This window comes from Miscanthus floridulus, chromosome 1 (genome assembly GCF_019320115.1).
Source record: "Miscanthus floridulus cultivar M001 chromosome 1, ASM1932011v1, whole genome shotgun sequence".
NCBI classification, from domain to species: Eukaryota; Viridiplantae; Streptophyta; class Magnoliopsida; order Poales; family Poaceae; genus Miscanthus; species Miscanthus floridulus.
Genome location: NC_089580.1, coordinates 80119356 through 80140261, shown reverse-complemented (window position 1 = coordinate 80140261; position 20906 = coordinate 80119356). Strand labels below are relative to the sequence as shown.

At 51.0% G+C, this 20906-nt stretch overlaps 1 protein-coding gene across 1 annotated transcript; it reads right to left on the bottom strand.

Moving 5' to 3' along the window:
- Positions 1-119: 119 nt before the first annotated feature.
- LOC136536717 (protein fluG-like) lies at positions 120-20409 on the bottom strand. Its single transcript, XM_066528918.1, has 18 exons — positions 20073-20409; positions 18767-19018; positions 18442-18508; positions 18230-18346; positions 18037-18142; positions 17786-17942; positions 17608-17703; positions 5156-5204; positions 4576-4841; positions 4038-4210; positions 2920-3040; positions 2756-2808; positions 2544-2673; positions 2253-2398; positions 1339-1527; positions 847-1079; positions 500-642; positions 120-374 (listed from the first exon to the last, which is right to left on the bottom strand). Exons 1-18 carry the CDS (start codon positions 20238-20240, stop codon positions 312-314), a joined length of 2529 nt encoding a protein of 842 aa, XP_066385015.1. The 5' UTR covers positions 20241-20409; the 3' UTR covers positions 120-311.
- Between the last annotated feature and the right edge of the window lie 497 nt (positions 20410-20906).

Genomic DNA, 20906 nt, shown 5'->3' with positions numbered 1-20906 from the left:
CATCGCGTGAAGGGCAGCAACCCATTTGGCCGGAGAGCCTAGTGCCGATGGTTGAAGGCTCTGTAGCGGTTTCTAACCGCCAGAGGAAGAAAATAGCGAGAGTTTACATGTGCCTATCATTTCACATTTTAAAGAACCTTTATATATTTGATAAGAGAAACACCGGGTATCAAGTTCAGTCACAGGATATGAGAATCCGAAGTTAACCGTTGGAACAGAATTTATTCTTCCACATAGTCTCTCGGTTGGTCATACAGTGAAACCCCTTGCCACGCCCAAGAAAACGTAGCTTCTCATTCCGTTCGTTGGCCCTAGTAACGGTGGATGAGATCGTTAAGTGCACCCGGATTCTTCGCGAACTGATCGATCTCAGCCTGCGGGGAAAAAAATGCCTTAATGGTGATGGAGCCTAAAATATTTTCGTACAGAATATTTAAAATTAAAACAATAAAAAGAGATTAAAGCATGCTAAAAGAAAAGAAAATTAAAGAATGCTGACCTTCCGTATAGCTATAGCAGCTGTGACAAGTTTATCACCAATTAATTCATGCAAAACCTTATCTGCAGAAAGCGCTTCTACAGATTCCTGCAGGTTCTGCGGTAGCCTCTTCAGTTTGGAAGCGTGATCAGAAGGGTTTGATTCTGCAAACAGCACAAATCACATAAGGTATTTGCATACTGAGGTAATGATGTTTTCTTCTAGACATATAGTACTTCATCCAGTACCGAACGGCGAACGCTTGTCACTTATCGGATCAAATGTTGTTAGTTTCCAAATATTACCGACAAGGCATAAATTTTGGAAACAATGGCCAAAAGGAAAGGCCAGGCATAAGGAATTCATACCAATTGGTTCGGGCAACTTAAGGTCTCTTCTTAGCCCATCGATGCCGGCAGCAATGATAGCAGCAAGACCCAAGTGCGGATTTGCACAACCATCGAAGGATTTGATCTCGAAGTTGCTGACTAAATCAAGAGGCACACCAGGTGGGCATGCGGTTCTTAATGGAGCTTCCCTGTTCTCTTTCCCCCAGCATTGATAAGCTCCACTCCAAGTATCTGGCTGAATCCGGTCATAGCTATACACAAAAATAAAAAAAAATCAAGTGAACTTGATCATTAAATAGGGAGCACATAACATACTGTTGAAATGGTTTCATCAGTATCCTGCCATTTTGTCAGAGGAGTAGCAAATTATGCTGTCTGGATTATAGGGATAAATGAATTGACATCTTGTAAATATCATGCAGCTTATATGAGAAACAAAGAATGTATTGAGTTATCAAGATTTCAATTGAATTACAGGGCATTCTTAGAAGCGTTAATAGAAGACATTACCTGTTTGGGTGAGGAGCAGTAAATGCCAATATTGATGGAAGATGATGATACACTCCAGCAAGGAACTGTTGTCCAGTTTTTGACATTCCATGAAAATTATCTTTACTTGACCCCATAAAAACATTCTGATCATTCTCCCACAAGCTCAGATGCACGTGAGAACCAGATCCAAAATCATTCAAATCAGGCCTGGAAAGTGTCCAGGCAGAAGAAAGAATCAGATATCAAATAAATAGGGCCTGTTTGGTAGGCTGCACGAGGGTGGCCCGTGAGGATGGACTGGGTCAGAGCAGATATGAGCAGGCTGGGCCGCTGGGGAGGTGCAACCAGCTTTGTTTGGTTACTGTGTTTAACCAGAGCCTTGCTCCCCATGTTTGTTTGGCTGCATGAGCTGTGGGCCATAGCTTGTTGTGAACACGGGTCGAGCCTAGAAGAAAAGAACCTCATTTCTGTTTCCCCAGGTGCAGGCTTTTGGCTGCTTCAAGCGGCATGCCAAGTCTGGCCCGCCAGGCTTTCCAGCCTACCAAATACAAGAAGCTGCTGCCCGTCAGCCAGGCCGCTCGTGCAGGCAAACAAATAGGCCCATAAAGTTTGAAATGATTGGTGATCATCCAGTATGGACCAAGTATAGCTCATATTTCAGCTCCCTTCAGCACCAAAAGAGTTTCAACTCTCTTTTGCCTGGCCAAATCTGTTCACAAACATTTTGCTACTAGCACAAAATGAGGTAAACAGACAAATCCATTCTATGAAGCTAGTACTTAAATTGTTTCTGTTTAATTTAATAAATTGTTAGCTTAATTTCACTTAACTGTTTTTCACCTATGGTCACAAGATAAGTTAGTCTCCATTATCGAACCATAATGTGGTGAAACTTAAATGAGCAGACCTATCTATGTTGACCCATAACTTACTTTGGAAGAAATGTTGCTAGCAGTCCATGCTTTCGAGCAATCGATTTAATAGTCTCACGGGCATATATGAGTTTGTCAGCCGCAAGAGTGCACAAGATATACTTCAAGGCTATCTCAAACTGCCCTTTTCCAGCCTCAGCATGCAACTGCCATTTTTTAGAAGAGAGGGGGAGGTAGAGGTACACAGAAAAAAATCAATCAAGAAATCATTGCAAATGAACTAATAAGTTTGACATCAAATGTTGTACTTTGACATGAAATTTTTGCACATGACAAGTGTAAAGCCCTTACCTGCTCAACAATAATGCCTGAAGCTTTGAGGGAAGAATATACTTCTTGTAATATGGATGATGCGCCATCGAATGCTGAAGTTGAGCAGTAATTGGTATTATCATATGGAACCCACTGCTCAACTCCATCACTGCAGAGATTTTCTATTCAGATCCATAAAGAATAAAAAGGTTTTAAAACTTTCAATAGGAAACATAGCCTGGAAAAGCTACCTTACTAATTTTCTACGAAGAAAAAATTCATTCTCAAAACCTGCCTTCATTGTCTGAAAGGATAAATAACTAAGCATGAATACCAAAACAAATGCAATTTAGAATCCATGAGGCGAAACGGCCTTTGAAAATTTAGACAGGAGAAAGTGTGGATTTATTCTTACCACATTGAACTCATCTAGCAGAACTTTTGTGACTTTCCTCAAGGCATTTCTAGGACAGTATTCCCAGCCTTCTCCAGGCCTTATTTGCATGTCAGCCATCACCATTTCCTCGCGTCTTGACCTTGTAACAAGAGTAATCTACCATTAACATAATTAGAAGTGAGGCTTCTACAAACATAAAATTTATACTAGCATAACCAAACCAACTTTAATAGGTATATTAATATTATTAAAAGAATAAAACATGATGTCTTAATGCATTTGATGAATTAATATGAACTAAACAAGAAAACAGAATCACTAGATGGGCACTTTTGAGTCCTGCCCTGGCCCTGGTAGTTGTGTCACTTGCTTTTGTCATAGGCTAAAAGTTTGTGCTTTCCCTAAGTAAGGTGGGTGTGTTGTGCTATGGGGTTTCTTATCTCTGTGTACTCATCTTTCTTCTTAATGAAATGATACGCAGCTCCCCTGGGTGTTCGAGAAAAAAACCAAAAAAATAGAACACTCTTAACCATAATGTAGCAATTGATTTTTAGAGTTATAACATAATTTAGATTTTTATTTTACAAGAATATATTAGGTGATTACTAGTAAAGGAATGAGACTGGCATGCTATTTCAATATCCCCTATTCTAGTACTCTCTCCGTTCCAAATTTTAAGCCGTTTATGTATCTAGACATAGCATATATCTAGGTGCATAACAAAAATTATGTACCTTGAAAAAACAGACTTACAATTTGGAATCGAGGGAGTAGTAGTTACCCATATAATTAACATAGGAACTTCAAATGCATAGATATGAGAGAGGAATAGGTGAATAGCAATAGAATGTAAGTCAGCATATCATTGATGTGGAAACAGGAGTAAGGAGAAAACAATAAATAACAAGAACGAAAACAAGTGTCACAATGGGTGTGTCAACTGAAAAGTGTACTTAAGAAGGAACTGGGCTGAGTTCAATTGGTGTGCACTCCCACCAACCAGGTTAAAGTCCTCTTCAACACGAATTTGGGTGGTTCTTTCTTCATGTTTACATTCACAATGCCACATTGTTCCTCCTAGATTGATCAAGTTATTTAAAAAGGTAGTGAAGAATGTTCAAAACAATCAGAAATACCATGGGATCCTAACAAGTGTTGGCATATCTGGTACAAGTCTGATCTCGCCTACACCAGTAAGGTTAGACCCATCTGCTGGGCCATCACAAAATGAAGTCATTCCCATTGCTGCAAAAGTCAGACCAACACCCTTAATCCTTGTAATCTCATAAAATCGTCCAGCTGGCACAACCTGGAAGTACAATTCTTTGAGAAGTGAATAAAATATGATGTACTATTTTCTCAAGACTCAGAAAGAATACTTGCAACTATAAGAACATACTTAACGTGCTATGTTGGTTGTGTTTTTTTTTTTTGCCAAAAACAAAAAATAAAAGAAAAACAAGTTATCAGCAGGTGTAATATGCTGGGCAAAGTTCATTATACAAGCGTATATAACTTTATATGGAGCAGATAACAGTGCAAGAGAAAAATCAACTGATAACTTTATTTTCCATGGTAAAACTAACAGAGAACTGTATTGATCCATGGATCATGAGAAGTATCAATACTTCGCATCATATTAATTGCAGTATGTGGTCAGAAAAAGGTACTTACGCGGCATCTATATTGACCAGAAGCATCGCTCCAGATTATTCGAACAAAGAGCACATCTTCTTCAACACAAGACAATGACACACTGTCACCAACTATGGTAGTCTCATGATTTATTGATCCGTTGACAACATTTAACTTGTACAAATGCAATGCATTTCTTCTAAAGATGTCCTCAACAGCTTCGATGGCTTCCTGAATGCTAAGGTCTCCATCTTCACATGCAGCAGATAGGACACGATAAACAACATCCCGTGCCCTTTTTGCACCTGTGAATCAGCACAATGTATGAATCAAGAAATGAAACATTAAACCAGCATATATTAAATACATATTCAATATGTAGATACACCCTTCCATGGTTCACAATACAAACCGTAGCAAACATATCTATAAATCAAAATCCCATGAACCAAAAAAAATCCTTTCTAATCTCTTTGTTCATGGTAAAAAAAAGTATTTTTACTTATCCTAATGTAAGCTACCATTCGTGCACCTTGATTTCTGATAAGATATTTAACATTTGTACCGATGGGCAATGCTCCTCAATCATTTTATGAACTATATAAGATGATGAATGTACCTAGATAATATGTCTCTGGAAAAGCATATCCATCAGTACTGAACATGACCTGAAAACTTTTGCAAATTAGAAATACCAAGCAAAGTGTACCTTGACAAGTTGAAATACATAGGTTGCTCATATCTAAGTGGCAACAAGACAGTCACATTCATCAGGATATATATATAATCAATCAAAATGGAGTAATGTTACTAAGGTGACATGATCATAGTTTTTAAGGCGGTGAGGCGTCCAGGCGAGTGCATGGTACGCCTGGACGCCTAGGCGGCGCCTAGGCGGCGCCTAGGGGGCAAGGCGCCATTGTTTCCACGGCGAGGTGGGAACGCCTGGACGCCTAGGCGTCGCCTAGGCGACGCCTTAAGAACTATGGACATGATACTGAATATTAAAGAAAAGCACTAACATCAGTAAATTGAATGTATTGTAGCACAAAGTAGGAACAAGATACTTTGTAATGCCTAAGATGGAAGGTCTGACTAGGCATCACTGAATTTCTATGGACAGCTTCCAGGATAGGTACTTGTTATGATGAAAGAATCACTACTGGCAGGAACCAAGTAGCGTACTAGCACTAGCAATTTTTTTGAGAATGTGCATTGCACGTGTGTTTCATTTGTTAGTCGCTGAATTCTCACTCTTGGTAGTAGGAGAATTCTTACTCTCATCGAGAGAGGATGACACTAGGAGTTGGGACAATTTTCTTGTCTATTTCTCACACAAGCTCACACAAATGCCATGCCAACCTGAGAGGTTGGGGTTACATATTTATAGGCTGCTAGCCAGCCAAGCATATGCCAAGATGCTAGTCTAAGATGCTAATCTAAGATGCTAATATGCTGTCCTAGCTAAGATGTTGTCCTCTAGTATAAGATGCTGTCCTCTAAGATGCTGTCCTCTAGTCTAAGATGCTGTCCTAAAAACAGAAAACAGCCACAAGGACCATGTGAGCAGCACAGCCCCACAAAGACCAGCCACACATGAGACTTATCCATCATTCTCCCCCTAAGTCTTGTGCGTCGTCTTGTGGGAGAGTTGAACCATCCCGGTCCTGGAGCAGAGCTCAAGGAACTTGATCCTCCCAAGGGGCTTGGTGAGCAGGTCCGCAAGCTGGTCCTTGGTGTTGATGTAGCTCGCCTTGATGCTCCCTTCATCCAAACAGCCTCGGATGAAGTGGTACCTCACCCGGATGTGCTTGCTGCGTTCGTGGAACACGGGGTTCTTTGCCAGGGCCAGAGCGGACTTGCTGTCCACCCTGAGCTCCACCGCTCTAGTGTCTCTGCCGAGGAGATCACCAAGCAGTCGAGCGAGCCAGAGCGCCTGAGTCGAAGCGGTGGAGGCCGCTATGTACTCGGCCTCGCAGCTGGACAGGGCCACCACCTGTTGCTTGACCGACTGCCAGCTAACGAGGCACTTGCCGAGGAAGAAGAGGATCCCGCTCGTGCTCTTGCTGGTGTCGATGTCGCCGGCGTGGTCACTGTCGCTGTACCCGACGAAGTGTGCCGCCCCAGGACACCTCGGGTAGTAGAGGCCGTGGTCGAGAGTCCCCGCAACGTAGCGGATGATCCTCTTCACAGCCTGCTGCTGCTCCGTCGTCGGTCGCTGCATGAACCGACTAACGTAGCCGACGGAGAATGCCAAGTCCGGCCGTGTGTGGGCGAGGTAGCGAAGGCTCCCCACAAGACGCCGGTACTGCGTAGCGTCCACCTCCTCCGTCGTGCTGTCGCGGCTCAGCTTCAGCCTCTCCTCCATCGGAGTGAGAGCTGGGTTGCAGTCGGTGAGCCCAGCTAGCTCAACGACGCGCTTGGCGTAGGCGGTCTATCGAAGCGTGATCCCAGAGTCATCCTGGTGCACCTCGATTCCCAGGTAGAAGGAGAGAGGCCCCAGGTCACTCATCTGGAAGGTGGCCTTCATCTCTTCCTTGAATGCCTCCACCTCCGCATCCTTGGTGCCGGTGATCACCAAGTCGTCGACGTAGACACCCACCAGCAGGGCATTTCCTCCATTGCCCCGTCGGTAGATGGCCGCCTCGTGCGGGCTTTGCTCGAAGCCCATCCCCTTTAGCGTGGAATCCAACTTGGCATTCCACGCCCTCGGTGCCTGCCGCAAGCCATAGAGGGCCTTGCGCAGGCGGAGTACCTTGCCCTCCTTGCCGGGGATCGCAAATCCCGACGGCTGGTGCACGTAGACCTCCTCCTTCAAGTCGCCGTTAAGGAACGCCGACTTGACGTCCATGTGATGAACACGCCAGCCCTCCAGGGCAGCTAGCGCAAGGAGTCGCACGGACTCCATCCGTGCCACGGGAGCAAAGGCGTCGTCGAAGTCGACCCCCTCCTGCTGCACGAAACCTCGTGCCACCAAGCGAGCCTTGTGCTTGACGATGGCGCCGGCTTCATCCCTCTTCAGCTTGTACACCCACTTAAGGGTGATCGCGCGGTGACCACGAGGAAGGTCAGCAAGCTCCCAGGTGCGGTTCTTCTCAACCGCATCCATCTCCAACTGCATCGCGGCGCGCCATGCCGCGTGTCTCTCGGCCTCTGTATACGACTGAGGCTCGCCGTCGTCACATGCAAGGTGCAACTGCGCCTCCAGGTCGTGAGGCACCGGTCCCGGCACCGGCTGGTCGCCAAGAAGGTTCTCCATCGTACGGTACCGCAATGGCTCGCCGTCGTGATACGCGTCGATGCGCTCCTCGTCGTGAGAGAGCGGAGTAGCGAGCTCAACCGGGCTGTGCTCGACACGAGCTGGAGTAGATGTGCCCGGAGAGGTGCCTGTCGATGCTGGAGTGTGTGGCGTTGCCGGCTGTGGTGGAGCCGGCGAAGAACTCATCGCAGCCGAGGTCCTGGCTGGAGAGCGTGGTGCTGTCGGAGTAGCAGGCGCTGGGGTCGGTGAAGGCTCGGGGACTGGGGTAGACGCGCTCGCCGAAGAAGAGCTGCCTACTCCCCCAGCTCCCTCGAAGTGGACGTACTCGACAGTGAAGTCGTCGTACGTCGGAGCCGAGCCATCGTCCACCGCCTTGTCCCACGCCCATCCTCGCCCTTCGTCGAACACAACGTCGCGCGCCGTGCGCACACGCTGTGTCTTCGAGTCGAGGATGCGGTAGGCCTTCGAGCCCTCCGCGTAGCCGATGAACACTCCCGGAGTGCTCCTGTCGTCGAGCTTGCTGATGTGGCCAAGCTCCTTGGCGAACGCGAGGCAGCCGAAGACCCGCAAGTGGGAGACCGCCGGCTTGCGCCCATGCCAAGCCTCGTACGGCGTCCTGCCGTCGAGCGCCTTGGTAGGCGAGCGGTTGAGGATGTAGACGGCCGACACCACCGCCTCTCCCCAGAAGACAGTCGGCATCCTCCTCTGCTTGAGAAGGGCCCGAGCCATCCCCACAACCGTCTGGTTGCGCCGCTCGACGACGCCGTTCTACTGCGGGCTGTACAGCGCGTAGTGGCGCTGAATGCCCTCATCAGCGCAGTACGACGCGAATTCAGCCGCCGTGAATTCGCCACCATTGTCGGTGCGCAGCACGCGCAGCTTGCGGCCGCACTCCGCCTCCGCAGCAGCCTGCGCGCACCTGATGGCGTCCGCAGCCTCTCCCTTGCTGCCGAGGACCATCACCCACATGTAGCGGGAGAAGTCGTCGACGAGCAGCAGGAAGTAGCGTCGTCCTCCCGGTGTGGCCGGTGTCACCGGGCCACACAAGTCCCCGTGCACGAGCTCGAGCCTCTCCTTGGCTCGAAAGCTCACCCGCTGGGGAAAGGGGAGTCACCTCTGCTTCGTCAACACGCAGACGTCGCAGAGCTGCTCCACATGGTCGAGGCACGGCAGGCCTCGCACCATCTCCATGGCACTGAGCCGCTTCAGGGCCTCGAAGTGAAGGTGCCCAAAACGCTCGTGCCACTGCCACGCCTCGTCGTCCTGACGAGCAGCGAGACAGAGGGGTTGTGCCACCTGCACGTTAAGGACGTAGAGTCGATTTGCGCTTCTGGATACCTTGGCAAGAAGGCGACGACGGCGATCCCAAATCCTCATGACTCCATCCTCAACCACCACACGCGAACCGTTCTCATCCAGCTGTCCCAAGCTGATGGAGTTCTTCAACGCGGGGATGTAGTAGACTCCGGTGAGCAGCCTGTGCTCACCAGACACGGCGGTGAAGATGATGGAGCCGACGCCCTTGATCTCCACGCCGGAGGCATCCCCAAACTTGACGGAGCCTCGGACGCTAGAGTCAAGCTCGGTGAAGAAATCCCGTCGACCGGTCATGTGATGGGTGGCGCCGGTGTCGAGGCACCACCCGTCAGTCTTGTCGTTGCCGAAGCTGTCGCCGAGGAGGGCGTGTGCTTTTGGCTCGTCAAGGTGGAGGAGAGCCGCTGCGGCCGGTGCCGCTGGAGGTAGCTCGATGCTGGCATGTGCCATGAACAGAGCCGGCTCCTCCTCCTCCGCCTGTGCGACGTGGGCCTGGCCGCGTCGTGGCTGTCGACAGTCCTTGGCCCAATGGCCAAGCTGGCCGCAGTTGCGGCAGGTGTCGTCTCGTGCCGGCTTGTGCCTGCCGGCGGCGCCGCCCTGGGCGCCTCCGCGGGCATCACCCTCGGCATGTCCTCGCGCCCCGGCCTAGGCGTCTCTGCGCGCCTTGCTCGGCTTGCCACGCTTGCGGCCGCCTGTCGCGGAAGAAGGCTCCCCCTTCCTCCGGTCACCTTGGCTGGCATTGCACGTGTGTTTCATTAAGAGAAGTGGGAAGTGCAACAACGCGTCCAAAACAGTACAGCAACACAAAGGGGGAAACAAGAAATTAAGCTGAAACGAAAGACTAAGAACTACAGGTGTAGAGTTAAAACTGAAATCCAAAACAGAAACCGAACAGGAGAACAGTACCACTTTCCACCGACTGCAGCCAGTCACAGGATATCAAAACTGACGATCAAACAAGGAAGGCCAAGACGATGAGAAGAGTACTTCATTTTGATTGACTATATCAAAACTGACAGTACTTTTGCAGATTGGTGACGCAAGACGATGAGAAAAGTTAAAAAGGAGTGACCACTTTAATTATTCTCGGTGCCTGGATTATATGGAAACATAGGAATGCATGTGTGTTTGAGGGCGCATCTCCTTCGATTAACACAATTTGGAGTGAGCTGAAGGACAAGCACAGCCTTTGGTGCATGGCTAGTGCGAAGAAACTACAAGGGCTAGGACTTGCACTTGGAACCTAGGTCAGTTTGGGCTAGGTCGAGTCGTGTTTGTTCGCTGTGTTTGAACCATGAGTCTGTAAATGTGTTGACAGCTAAAAATGTCATTTTTGACATTTTGTCAATATGCATAATGGACTCCGCCGTTGAGTTCCTCTCGTCGAGATGGTCAAAAAACATATATGGAATGTTCAATTTGGAATCCGGATGAAGGAGTTATGCCCTCGGGAAGGCTTTCTGTCCTGCGCAAGTTAGAACTTCCGACTTGCGCAAGGTCGGAAGTTCCAACCCAGGAGAATCCAAACTCGTGGAAAACTTGAAGATTGCGTCTCGGAAGGGTTTCCTATTGGGATAAGACCACCCCCTCTATATATATTGGAGGATCACGGCCGATTGAGTTATCCAACATCCAATCGATCTTTTTTACATCTATTACCCTTTTTACCCTACTTTTCCAATCTCCTGCCGTTCGGCGGATCTCTCCGCGAGATTCGACGGTATTCTAGTTGGCCTTGCCGATCCTAGGACAACCTCGGCATGCATCTCCCCGACGGGTCTCCCCGGGAGGTGTTCTCGAGATTGCAAGCGAATAGGTCTCGGAAATTGATTGATAGATTAGCAGCAGCACATGGTACAATATATAGGCAAGGATCAATAGGGTTTATAGAAAACACCCAATCAATGGTGATCCTTGCCTTATCAATGTAATCTATCTATCTTAACCCCTAAGGCAGCAAGCCTAACAGGCTAGGCGCCAGGCCATAGGTCTCGGGAATTGATTGATAGATTAGCAACAGTACATGGTACAATATATAGGCAAGGATCAATAGGGTTTATAGAAAACACCCAATCAACGATGATCCTTGCTTTATCAATGTAATCTATCTATCTTAACCCCTAAGGCAGCCAGCCTAACAGGCTAGGCGCCAGGCCCAAGGCCAGCCCATTAGGGCGCCTATTCTAACAGAGATCTATAGGCGAAGGACGGGTTTCAAATCGGCCTAATCAATCTCTAGATCGGTTTTGTTGGTCTTGAAGCTGCTCGCTGCTTTTGGCGTGTGCGACCTCAGGCGTTCTAGCCATTGCTGGTGTGTGATCCGAGATCCAATTCGGCGTCAACAAAATGCCTCACTCAGAAGACTTGGATGAATTATATAATTTTTTAATAAAAAATGCATAAGTCTACAGCCTGATGGGATAAGTCTCATGTGTGGGCTAGTCTTTGTGGGGCTGTGCTGGTCACATGGTCCTTGTGGCTGCATGGTCTGTTTTTAGGACAGCATCTTAGACTAAAGGGCAGCATCTTAGAGAATAGCATCTTAGCATCTAGGACAGCATCTTAGACTAGCATCTTAGCATATGCTTGGCTGGCTAGCAGCCTATAAATATGTACCCCAACCTCTCAGGTTGGCATGGCATTTGGAAATAAACCAGAAAATTACCCCAACTCCTAGTGTCATCATCTCTCGATGAGAGTAAGAATTCTGCTACTACCAAGAGTAAGAATTCGGTGACTAACAACAGGTATCAGAGCCGTACTATCCTGTAGCCTAAGCATCTCCTGCTCATCTCCTTTCCCAGCCGCACAACAGCCCCAGCTAGGAGCAGCAGCAGCTCCGGCCGCTCCTGCTCACTCCTCTCCCTCTGCGCAGACGAGCAGCAGCTCATCTGAAGCAGCCCTCTCCCCACGCAGCAGCCCCCCGGTAGCGCGTCATGTCTGCAGGGCAGTCTCAGCGCTCGGTCGCCTCGAGCACGCGGCGTCGGCAGGAGGCCAAACTTGCCGCGGCAGAGGAACGCGAGCGAGCGGCGGCAGAGACCGCTGCGGCAGCGGATGCAGCGCGTGCGGCGGCAGCAGAGGTCGAGGCCCTACGTGGCAGCATCAGCAGCTCCGTTTATGCTGACGACAGCGCCGACGCGGACCTCGAGTTGCTGAGGAGGGAGGCAGGACGAGCGCGGGCGACGCGGCGGCAGCCCCGATAGGCGCGGACGCGCCGGTGGCGCTCCTGGAGGAGGCGCGCACGGCGACGGTGGCGGACGGGTCAATGGAGAGCACGGCCTTCATAGGCAGCGTGGCTCTCTCTCCCCGGATCGGTACCGTGGTTACCACGGGCTCCAGGCTGTCGTCAGGGACGTCGGCCCCGACGGTGGGTGGCCTACCCTCACCAAGACCAACTACGTCGAGTGGGCTGCGATGATGAGGGTAAAGCTCCAGGTGCGGCACATGTGGGAGGCAGTCCGGTACGGCGACGTCGACTACGACCTAGATCGACGGGCGCTGGATGCCCTCATCGCTGCAGTCCCGCCCGAGATGCAGTTCTCGCTTACCAACAATCGGACTGCCAAGGAGGCTTGGGATACCATCGCTGCGGCACGCATCGGCAGCGACCGCGCCCGCAAGTCCACACTGCAGGCACTTCGCAAGGAGTGGGAGAACCTGGCCTTCAAGCCAGGTGAGGACGTTGATGACTTCGCTCTCCATCCCAACACTCTGTTGCAGAAGATGGTGCAGTTCGGCGATGACACCTACGGCGAGGAGAGAGCTGTTGAAAAGCTCTTCCGCTGCGTCCCCGAGAAGTACAAGCAGATAGCTCGCTCGATCGAGTCTCTGTTGAATCTCTCCACGATGTCGATCGAGGAGGCGATAGGTCGCCTCAAGGTCGTCGACAGCGATGAGCCACAGTCCCTCTCAGGGCCTATCACCAATGACGGGAAGTTCCTTCTCACTCGGGAGCAGTGGCTTGCCAGCCAAGGTGACCGGAAGGCCTTCTTCCGCGACAGGCGGCCGCAAGTGTGGCAAGCCGCGCAGAGACGCGTAGGTCGGGGCGCGAGGACGTGCCGAGGGTGATGCTCGCGGAGGCGCCCAGGGCGGCGCCGCCGGCAGGCACAAGCCGGCACGAGACGACGCCTGCCGCAACTGTGGCCAGCTTGGCCATTGGGCCAAGGACTGTCGACAGCCACGACGCGGTCAGGCCCACGTCGCACAGGCGGAGGAGGAGCCGGCTCTGTTCATGGCACATGCAAGCATCGAGCTACCTCCAGCGGCACTGGCCGCAGCGGCTCTCCTCCACCTTGACGAGCCAAAAGCACACGCCCTCCTCGGCTACGGCTCCGGCAACGACAAGACTGAAGGGTGGTGCCTCGACACCGGCGCCACCCATCACATGACCGGCCGGTCGACGGGAGTTCTTCACTGAGCTTGACTCTAGCGTCCGAGGCTCCGTCAAGTTTGGGGATGCCTCCGACGTGGAGATCAAGGGCGTCGGCTCCGTCATCTTCACCGCCGTGTCTGGTGAGCACAGGCTGCTCACCGGAGTCTACTACATCCCCGCGTTGAGGAACTCCATCATCAGCTTGGGACAGCTGGATGAGAACGGTTCGCGCGTGGTGGTTGAGGATGGAGTCATGAGGATTTGGGATCGCCGTCGTCGCCTTCTTGCCAAGGTATCCAGAAGCTGCTCCACATGGTCGAGGCACGGCAGGCCTCGCACCATCTCAGTGCCATGGAGATGGTGCGAGGCCTGTCGTGCCTCGACCATGTGGAGCAGCTCTGCGACGTCTGCGTGTTGACGAAGCAGAGGCGACTCCCCTTTCCCCAGCGGGCGAGCTTTCGAGCCAAGGAGAGGCTTGAGCTTGTGCACGGGGACTTGTGTGGCCCAGTGACACCGGCCACACCGGGAGGACGACGCTACTTCCTGCTGCTCGTCGACGACCTCTCCCGCTACATGTGGGTGATGGTCCTCGGCAGCAAGGGAGAGGCTGCGGACGCCATCAGGCGCTCGCAGACTGCTGCGGAGGCGGAGTGCGGCCGCAAGCTGCGCGTGCTGCGCACCGACAACTGCGGCGAATTCACGACGGCTGAATTCGCGTCGTACTGCGCTGATGAGGGCATTCAGCGCCACTACTTCGCGCCGTACAGCCCGCAGCAAAACGGCGTCGTCGAGCGGCGCAACCAGACGGTTGTGGGGATGGCTCGGGCCCTTCTCAAGCAGAGGGGAATGCCGGCTGTCTTCTGGGGAGAGGCGGTGGTGGCGGACGTCTACATCCTCAACCGCTCGCCTACCAAGGCGCTCGACGGCAGGACGCAGTACGAGGCTTGGCATGGGCGCAAGCCGGCGGTCTCCCACTTGCGGGTCTTTGGCTGCCTCGCGTTGCCAAGGAGCTTGGCCACATCAGCAAGCTCGATGACAGGAGCACTCCGGGAGTGTTCATCGGCTACGTGGAGGGCTCGAAGGCCTACCGCATCCTCGACCCGAAGACACAGCGTGTGCGCACGGCGCGCGATGTTGTGTTCGACGAAGGGCGAGGATGGGCGTGGGACAAGGCGGTGGACGACGGCTCGGCTCCGACGTACGACGACTTCACTGTCGAGTACGTCCACTTCGAGGGAGCTGGGGGAGTAGGCAGCTCTTCTTCGGCGAGCGCGTCTACCCCAGTCCCCGAGCCTCCACCGATCCCGGCGCCTGCTACTCCGACGGCACCACGCTCTCCAGACAGGACCTCGGCTGCGATGAGTCCTTCGCCGGCTCCACCACAACCGGCACCGCCACGCACTCCAGCACCGACAGGCACCTGTCCGGGCACGTCTACCCCAACACCAGCTCGTGTCGAGCACAGCCCGGTTGAGCTCACTACTCCGCTCTCTCATGACAAGGAGCGCATCGACGCGTACCACGACGGCGAGCCGTTGCGGTACCGTACGATGGAGAACCTTCTCGGCGACCAACCGGTGCCGGGACCGGTGCCTCACGACCTAGAGGCGCAGTTGCACCTTGCGTGTGACGACGGCGAGCCTCGGTCGTTTGCAGAGGACGAGAGACACGCGGCATGGCACGCCGCGATGCAGTTGGAGATGGATGCGGTCGAGAAGAACTGCACCTGGGAGCTTGCTGACCTTCCTCGTGGTCACCGCGCAATCACCCTTAAGTGGGTGTACAAGCTGAAGAGGGATGAAGTCGGCGCCATCGTCAAGCACAAGGCTCGCTTAGTGGCACGAGGTTTCGTGCAACAGGAGGGGGTCGACTTCGACGACGCTTTTGCTCCCGTGGCACGGATGGAGTCCGTGCGACTCCTCCTTGCGCTAGCTGCCCAGGAGGGCTGGCGTGTTCATCACATGGACGTCAAGTCGACGTTCCTTAACGGCGACTTGAAGGAGGAGGTCTACGTGCACCAGCCGCCGGGATTTGCGATCCCCGACAAAGAGGGCATGGTGCTCCGCCTACGCAAGGCCCTCTATGGCTTGCGGCAGGCACTGAGGGCATGGAATGCCAAGTTGGGTTCCACGCTAAAGGGGATGGGCTTCGAGTAAAGCCCGCACGAGGCGGCCATCTACCGACGGGGCAGTGGAGGAAATGCTCTGCTGGTGGGTGTCTACGTCGACGACTTGGTGATCACCGTCACCAAGGAGGCGGAGATGGCGGCATTCAAGGAAGAGATGAAGGCCACCTTCCAGATGAGTGACCTGGGGCCTCTCTCCTTCTACCTGGGAATCGAGGTGCACCAGGATGATTCCGGGATCACGCTTCGACAGACCGCCTATGCCAAGCGCGTCGTTGAGCTAGCTGGGCTCACCGACTGCAACCTAGCTCTCACTCCGATGGAGGAGAGGCTGAAGCTGAGCCGCGACAGCACGACGGAGGTGGAAGCTACGCAGTACCGACGTCTTGTGGGGAGCCTTCGCTACCTCGCCCACACACGGCCGGACTTGGCATTCTCCGTCGGCTACGTTAGTCGGTTCATGCAGCGACCGACGACGGAGCACCAGCAGGTTGTGAAGAGGATCATCCGCTACGTTGCGGGGACTCTCGATCACGGCCTCTACTACCCTAGGTGCCCTGGGGCGGCACACTTCGTTGGGTACAGCGACAGCGACCACGCCGACGACATCGACACCAGCAGGAGCATGAGCGGGATCCTTTTCTTCCTCGGCAAGTGCCTCGTTAGCTGGCAGTCGGTCAAGCAGCAGGTGGTGGCCCTGTCCAGCTGCGAGGCCGAGTACATAGCGGCCTCCACCGCTTCGACTCAGGCGCTCTGGCTCGCTCGACTGCTCGGTGATCTCCTCGGCAGAGACACTAGAGCGGTGGAGCTCAGGGTGGACAGCAAGTCCGCTCTGGCCCTGGCAAAGAACCCCGTGTTCCATGAACGCAGCAAGCACATCCGAGTGAGGTACCACTTCATCCGATGCTGTTTGGAGGAAGGGAGCATCACTGCGAGCTATATCAACACCAAGGGCCAGCTTGTGGACCTGCTCACCAAGCCCCTTAGGAGGATCAAGTTCCTTGTGCTCTGCTCCAGAACCGGGATGGTTCAACTTTCCCACAGGACGACGCACAAGACTTAGGGGGAGAATGATGGGATAAGTCTCATGTGTGGGCTGGTCTTTGTGGGGCTGTGTTGGTCACATGGTCCTTGTGGCTGCATGGTCTGTTTTTAGGACAGCATCTTAGACTAGAGGACAGCATCTTAGAGGACAGCATCTTAGACTAGCATCTTATACTAGCATCTTGACATATGCTTGGTTGACTAGCAGCCTATAAATATGTACCCCCAACCCCTCAGGTTGGCATGACATTTGGAAATAAACCAGAAAATTGCTCCAACTCCTAGTGTCATCCTCTCTCGATGAGAGTAAGAATTCTGCTACTACCAAAAGTAAGAATTCAGCGACTAACACAGCCAAGAGTGGCACTCAAACAGAATGGTCATAACGTGTTCATAAGCAGTTAAACCCAGACTAAGAAGGTCTGCCTATAATATGCATCAACCACTTCTGGAGAAAATAATCTGGCGCGACATATTTAACCAAGAAAAAATAGACCCCTGAGGAAAGATAGACCCAAAGGCTTTGATCTAAGAGGCTGGCCACCCATGTGGCACTCCCCGCGCCAGCAGCTGAAGATAGTCTAAACAACGAGCGAGTGAGGGAACTTTTAATGCAGCACAATGGGGGCTCGAACCACATGGGTGGCGTCACAACTGATGCCCCCACCCATCACGTTAGCAGTGCGTATGCCCACTATATTTAACTGCAGTATTGTCTGTTACCAGAACTTGAATTCTGGAACATTTCCTGCTACCGCAGCATTTTCTGTGTTTATTAAAACTTAGCCCTGCTAGTGTAGTGAGAGTACAGAGTGAAATATGAACAATATGATTGATAGTGAAGACAGGATAAAACTCAGTTCTGTTTTTAAGCAACACAGGATCATAAGGTAGACTGAATTAATTTCAGAACTTAAACTTTTCTAGAAACTGTTAGTCAGAAGATGGACGCTTTACCTTCTTTATGGGAGCTAGCTCCAGAAGCTCTTTCAGGGACGATGTCATTCCATGAACACTAAGTTTTGGAATCGCCAAGCCAAAATCAAGGTAGACCTGATTGTTGTTTTTTAGGGATGGATAAAACTTAAAAGCCATGAAACCAAAATATATGCAATAGGAGAAAATCAGGATCTACCTGGGAGTAAACAGATGCAAGATAGGATGCTTCCTTAGAAAATGGATAAGAAGCATGTAGAAGAACAATTTGGCACTTAGCAAATCTTTCGTCCTCAAGAACAGCATGCAAATGTAGTGGGTTGCACTTTCGCAAGTCCAGGTCCTTATCTCCAAAACTGAAAAATGTATAGGAGTATATGTACATGTATGAGATATTGAAACAACCAAAATATAACATTGCTTTCATACTAGGAGCCAAATTGTCGTCACCCTGTGTGAATTTGCACTGGCAGGTTAAGTGAAACAGCAATTCCAAGACTGCAGGTAAATAGATAGTCAATCAGGTTCTTGTTTGTAATCCGAAATGGCCTAGGACCTGAAAAACATGGAGGAACATAATTGAAAATTTTGTTGAGATTGTTTTAGGCGTTCTATCTCCATGATCAAAAAAAAAAGTGTCTACCTGTTAGCTCCTTACGAAGACCATCCTCTGCATCAGTCTTGCTAACATTGGGATTGATCTCTAAGCCGCTTCTATATGCAGCTATGCTTTTTAATGCAACAATTTGGTTAGAAACTGTGAGCAATAAGTTAAGGATATTCCTAAATCAAAATGAACTAAAGAAAAATAATCCAATTGGCTTGCAAAGGGTATTGAAAAATCTGGAGGATATGAATTCAGCTTAGCTATGTAGCTTTCAGTGAATGAGTCCAGTGTCCAGCTTGATCCACTGAATGACTCCTGAAAATGGTAATCGTGCAAGTTGACTAAACATTACTTTTTAAAAAGTAGTTAAAATGGATTATTAACTACAAATAGCTGATCTGATATTTCAGTATAAGAAATGTAATATAGGTTACTGGTTCCATAATGAATGGTCATGCTATTTTGCTAAAGTATAAATTTTTCCCAAGCAACCTTTGCACTTAGTAACAAAAAAAAGTGAATACAGAAAAAAAATGTAATACCTAGAGAGAAAAACAAGAGAAATACACTCACATCATTGATGATTGTTTCTGCTAGCCTTTCTATTCTCAGAACTCTGCCAACTACAGGAGCAAATGCCTTGTGAGACTCCAAGTCTAGCATTTTGTCGAATGCTATGCCATCATCTATAAGGATGACAGATATGTTGGCAGCTTGGAAGCATTTGGAGCCAATCGATTTCAATCCTTCAGCACTTCTGAACTTCTCCACCTTCTCAAGTAAGGGCTCACATTTGTACAATGCAGCGATGTCCCTCAGGCTTCTCTGCATTTGAGCATTTCATGAGGTTCCACGGATGTAATGAGTTATATGATAGTGCACCCTTATGTAGGCTAGGTGCCTTATAAAAACATTCTACTACATAAACGGGCACATGCCTTGCGTCAGATTTCCCCACACGCTATTGAAAGAGAAATCTAACAAAAACATGTTGCAAGTGCTACAGTAATTGGCTGATCGCAGGGCAAGGACAACGATACTTAGGCCAAAAGGCTAGTAGGAGGCCTACTGACTCTGTAATTACTAACATGGATAAAAGCTGCTGGAAAATTGCCCCACAACCCCTGAGGCCATGGACACTTGGCTGGGCATTCCAGACCAGCTCCTCATGTGCATATACGCAAGACTCGGTTCCAGTTTCGGAACAAGCAGCCCCACCACTCACAAGGACCCCAGGCATTGATGACTCATCAGGAGGCAAGGAGACGATCAAAGGCGGAGTACTATACAGCCACCACGTTCTACTGCACGATGGCAAGGCAGCCCATAATGCTGCTGCCATCTGCATGCCGCACTGCAGAAAACGACGAGCTCAGCATATTCTGCTAAAACAAGCTGGTCAATTGCAGTAAATTTGCATCCATGTCTATCAGTTATATATGTGCCCTTTGAACCCTGCACTACCCTCCAAAACCAACTAGTAGCACTTGTTTAGTTAGCTGTGTGAGCAAGCAATCAAATCAGGACTACTTGCCACCTTCTAAAATAATTTCTTGAGTTGATCCACAGTACTAGTGAATTCAGGAACACGGAGTTGAATCATACGTATAGCAGCGTTTGCACATCAGGGACCGCCAATAAAACTATTAAAATATGCCAACGAAAACCTCAATCGACACGATCTAGCACGGTAACCCAGCCTGCAGGCTGCCATCAATGTCGCGATATCGAATATACTGCTAGGAGTCAGAGTACCAGCAGAGCAAGCTCCAAGAGCACAGCTGCGCAGGACAGGACCGGGGAGGAAGCGGGGCCCCGTGGCGGAGCGGAGTGGGACGGGAGTAGTGCTAGTCGTGGGAAGTGGCGGGCGGCGGCTTACCTTGAAGGAGAGGGAGTGGGGCGCGAGCGCGAGCGCATCCCCCTCGGCCTCGGAGAAGCAGCGCAGAAAGGGGAACGCCGAGCCGTGCTCCACCAGGTTGTGCGCGTGCGCGTCCACCGCCGCCACCTCCTCCGTGGCGCGACGCAGCGCCTCGTACCTCGCCTCCATCTCCCTCCGCGGTCTCCGCCGGCAGCCGCCGCTCGCGCTCGCGGCCTCAAGGATCTACGATTGATTCTACGTAGAGAGGCGGAGCGAGTCTCGGTCACGTTTGACTGAAGCGGTGGCTCTGTCTGCGGGATAGCCGGATTGGCGGAGGCGAACGACGCACGGCGGCACCACGGAGTGCCGAGTTTTTATATAGGCGGGGGCAGAGTGAACTGGGAGGGTAGCCAAGGAGTGGCACTGCCACGGCCCACGGGCCGCACCCACCGCTCCCCGGTGCTGTTGCTGCTCCTGCTCCTGCTCCTGCACGGCTCAAGAGCTGCAGGGGCTGGGTCGACGGTCGACGCGGTGGTGAGGCTGTGCCTGACATGCAGGCCCCGCCCGTCAGAATTAAGGGACTGCAGAGTTGAGATTTTTACTAGGTTAGCTGCTGACTGGCCAGCTAGTACAGTACTATCTTTCTATTAACACACAATTCTAGCTTTGAACCGGGACACGGCGCGTGTCCGGTTCAAAACTAGAATTGTATTTTTTTAGACGGAGGGAGTAATAATTAACAATTAGGTGTATTTAAGTTACAGGAGCTAGCTAATAACTTTTTGTTAGGCGGTAACTCATTTTAAGGTATTAATTGGATTATTAGATGGGGTGTTTAATCCCCTGTTAGCTCGG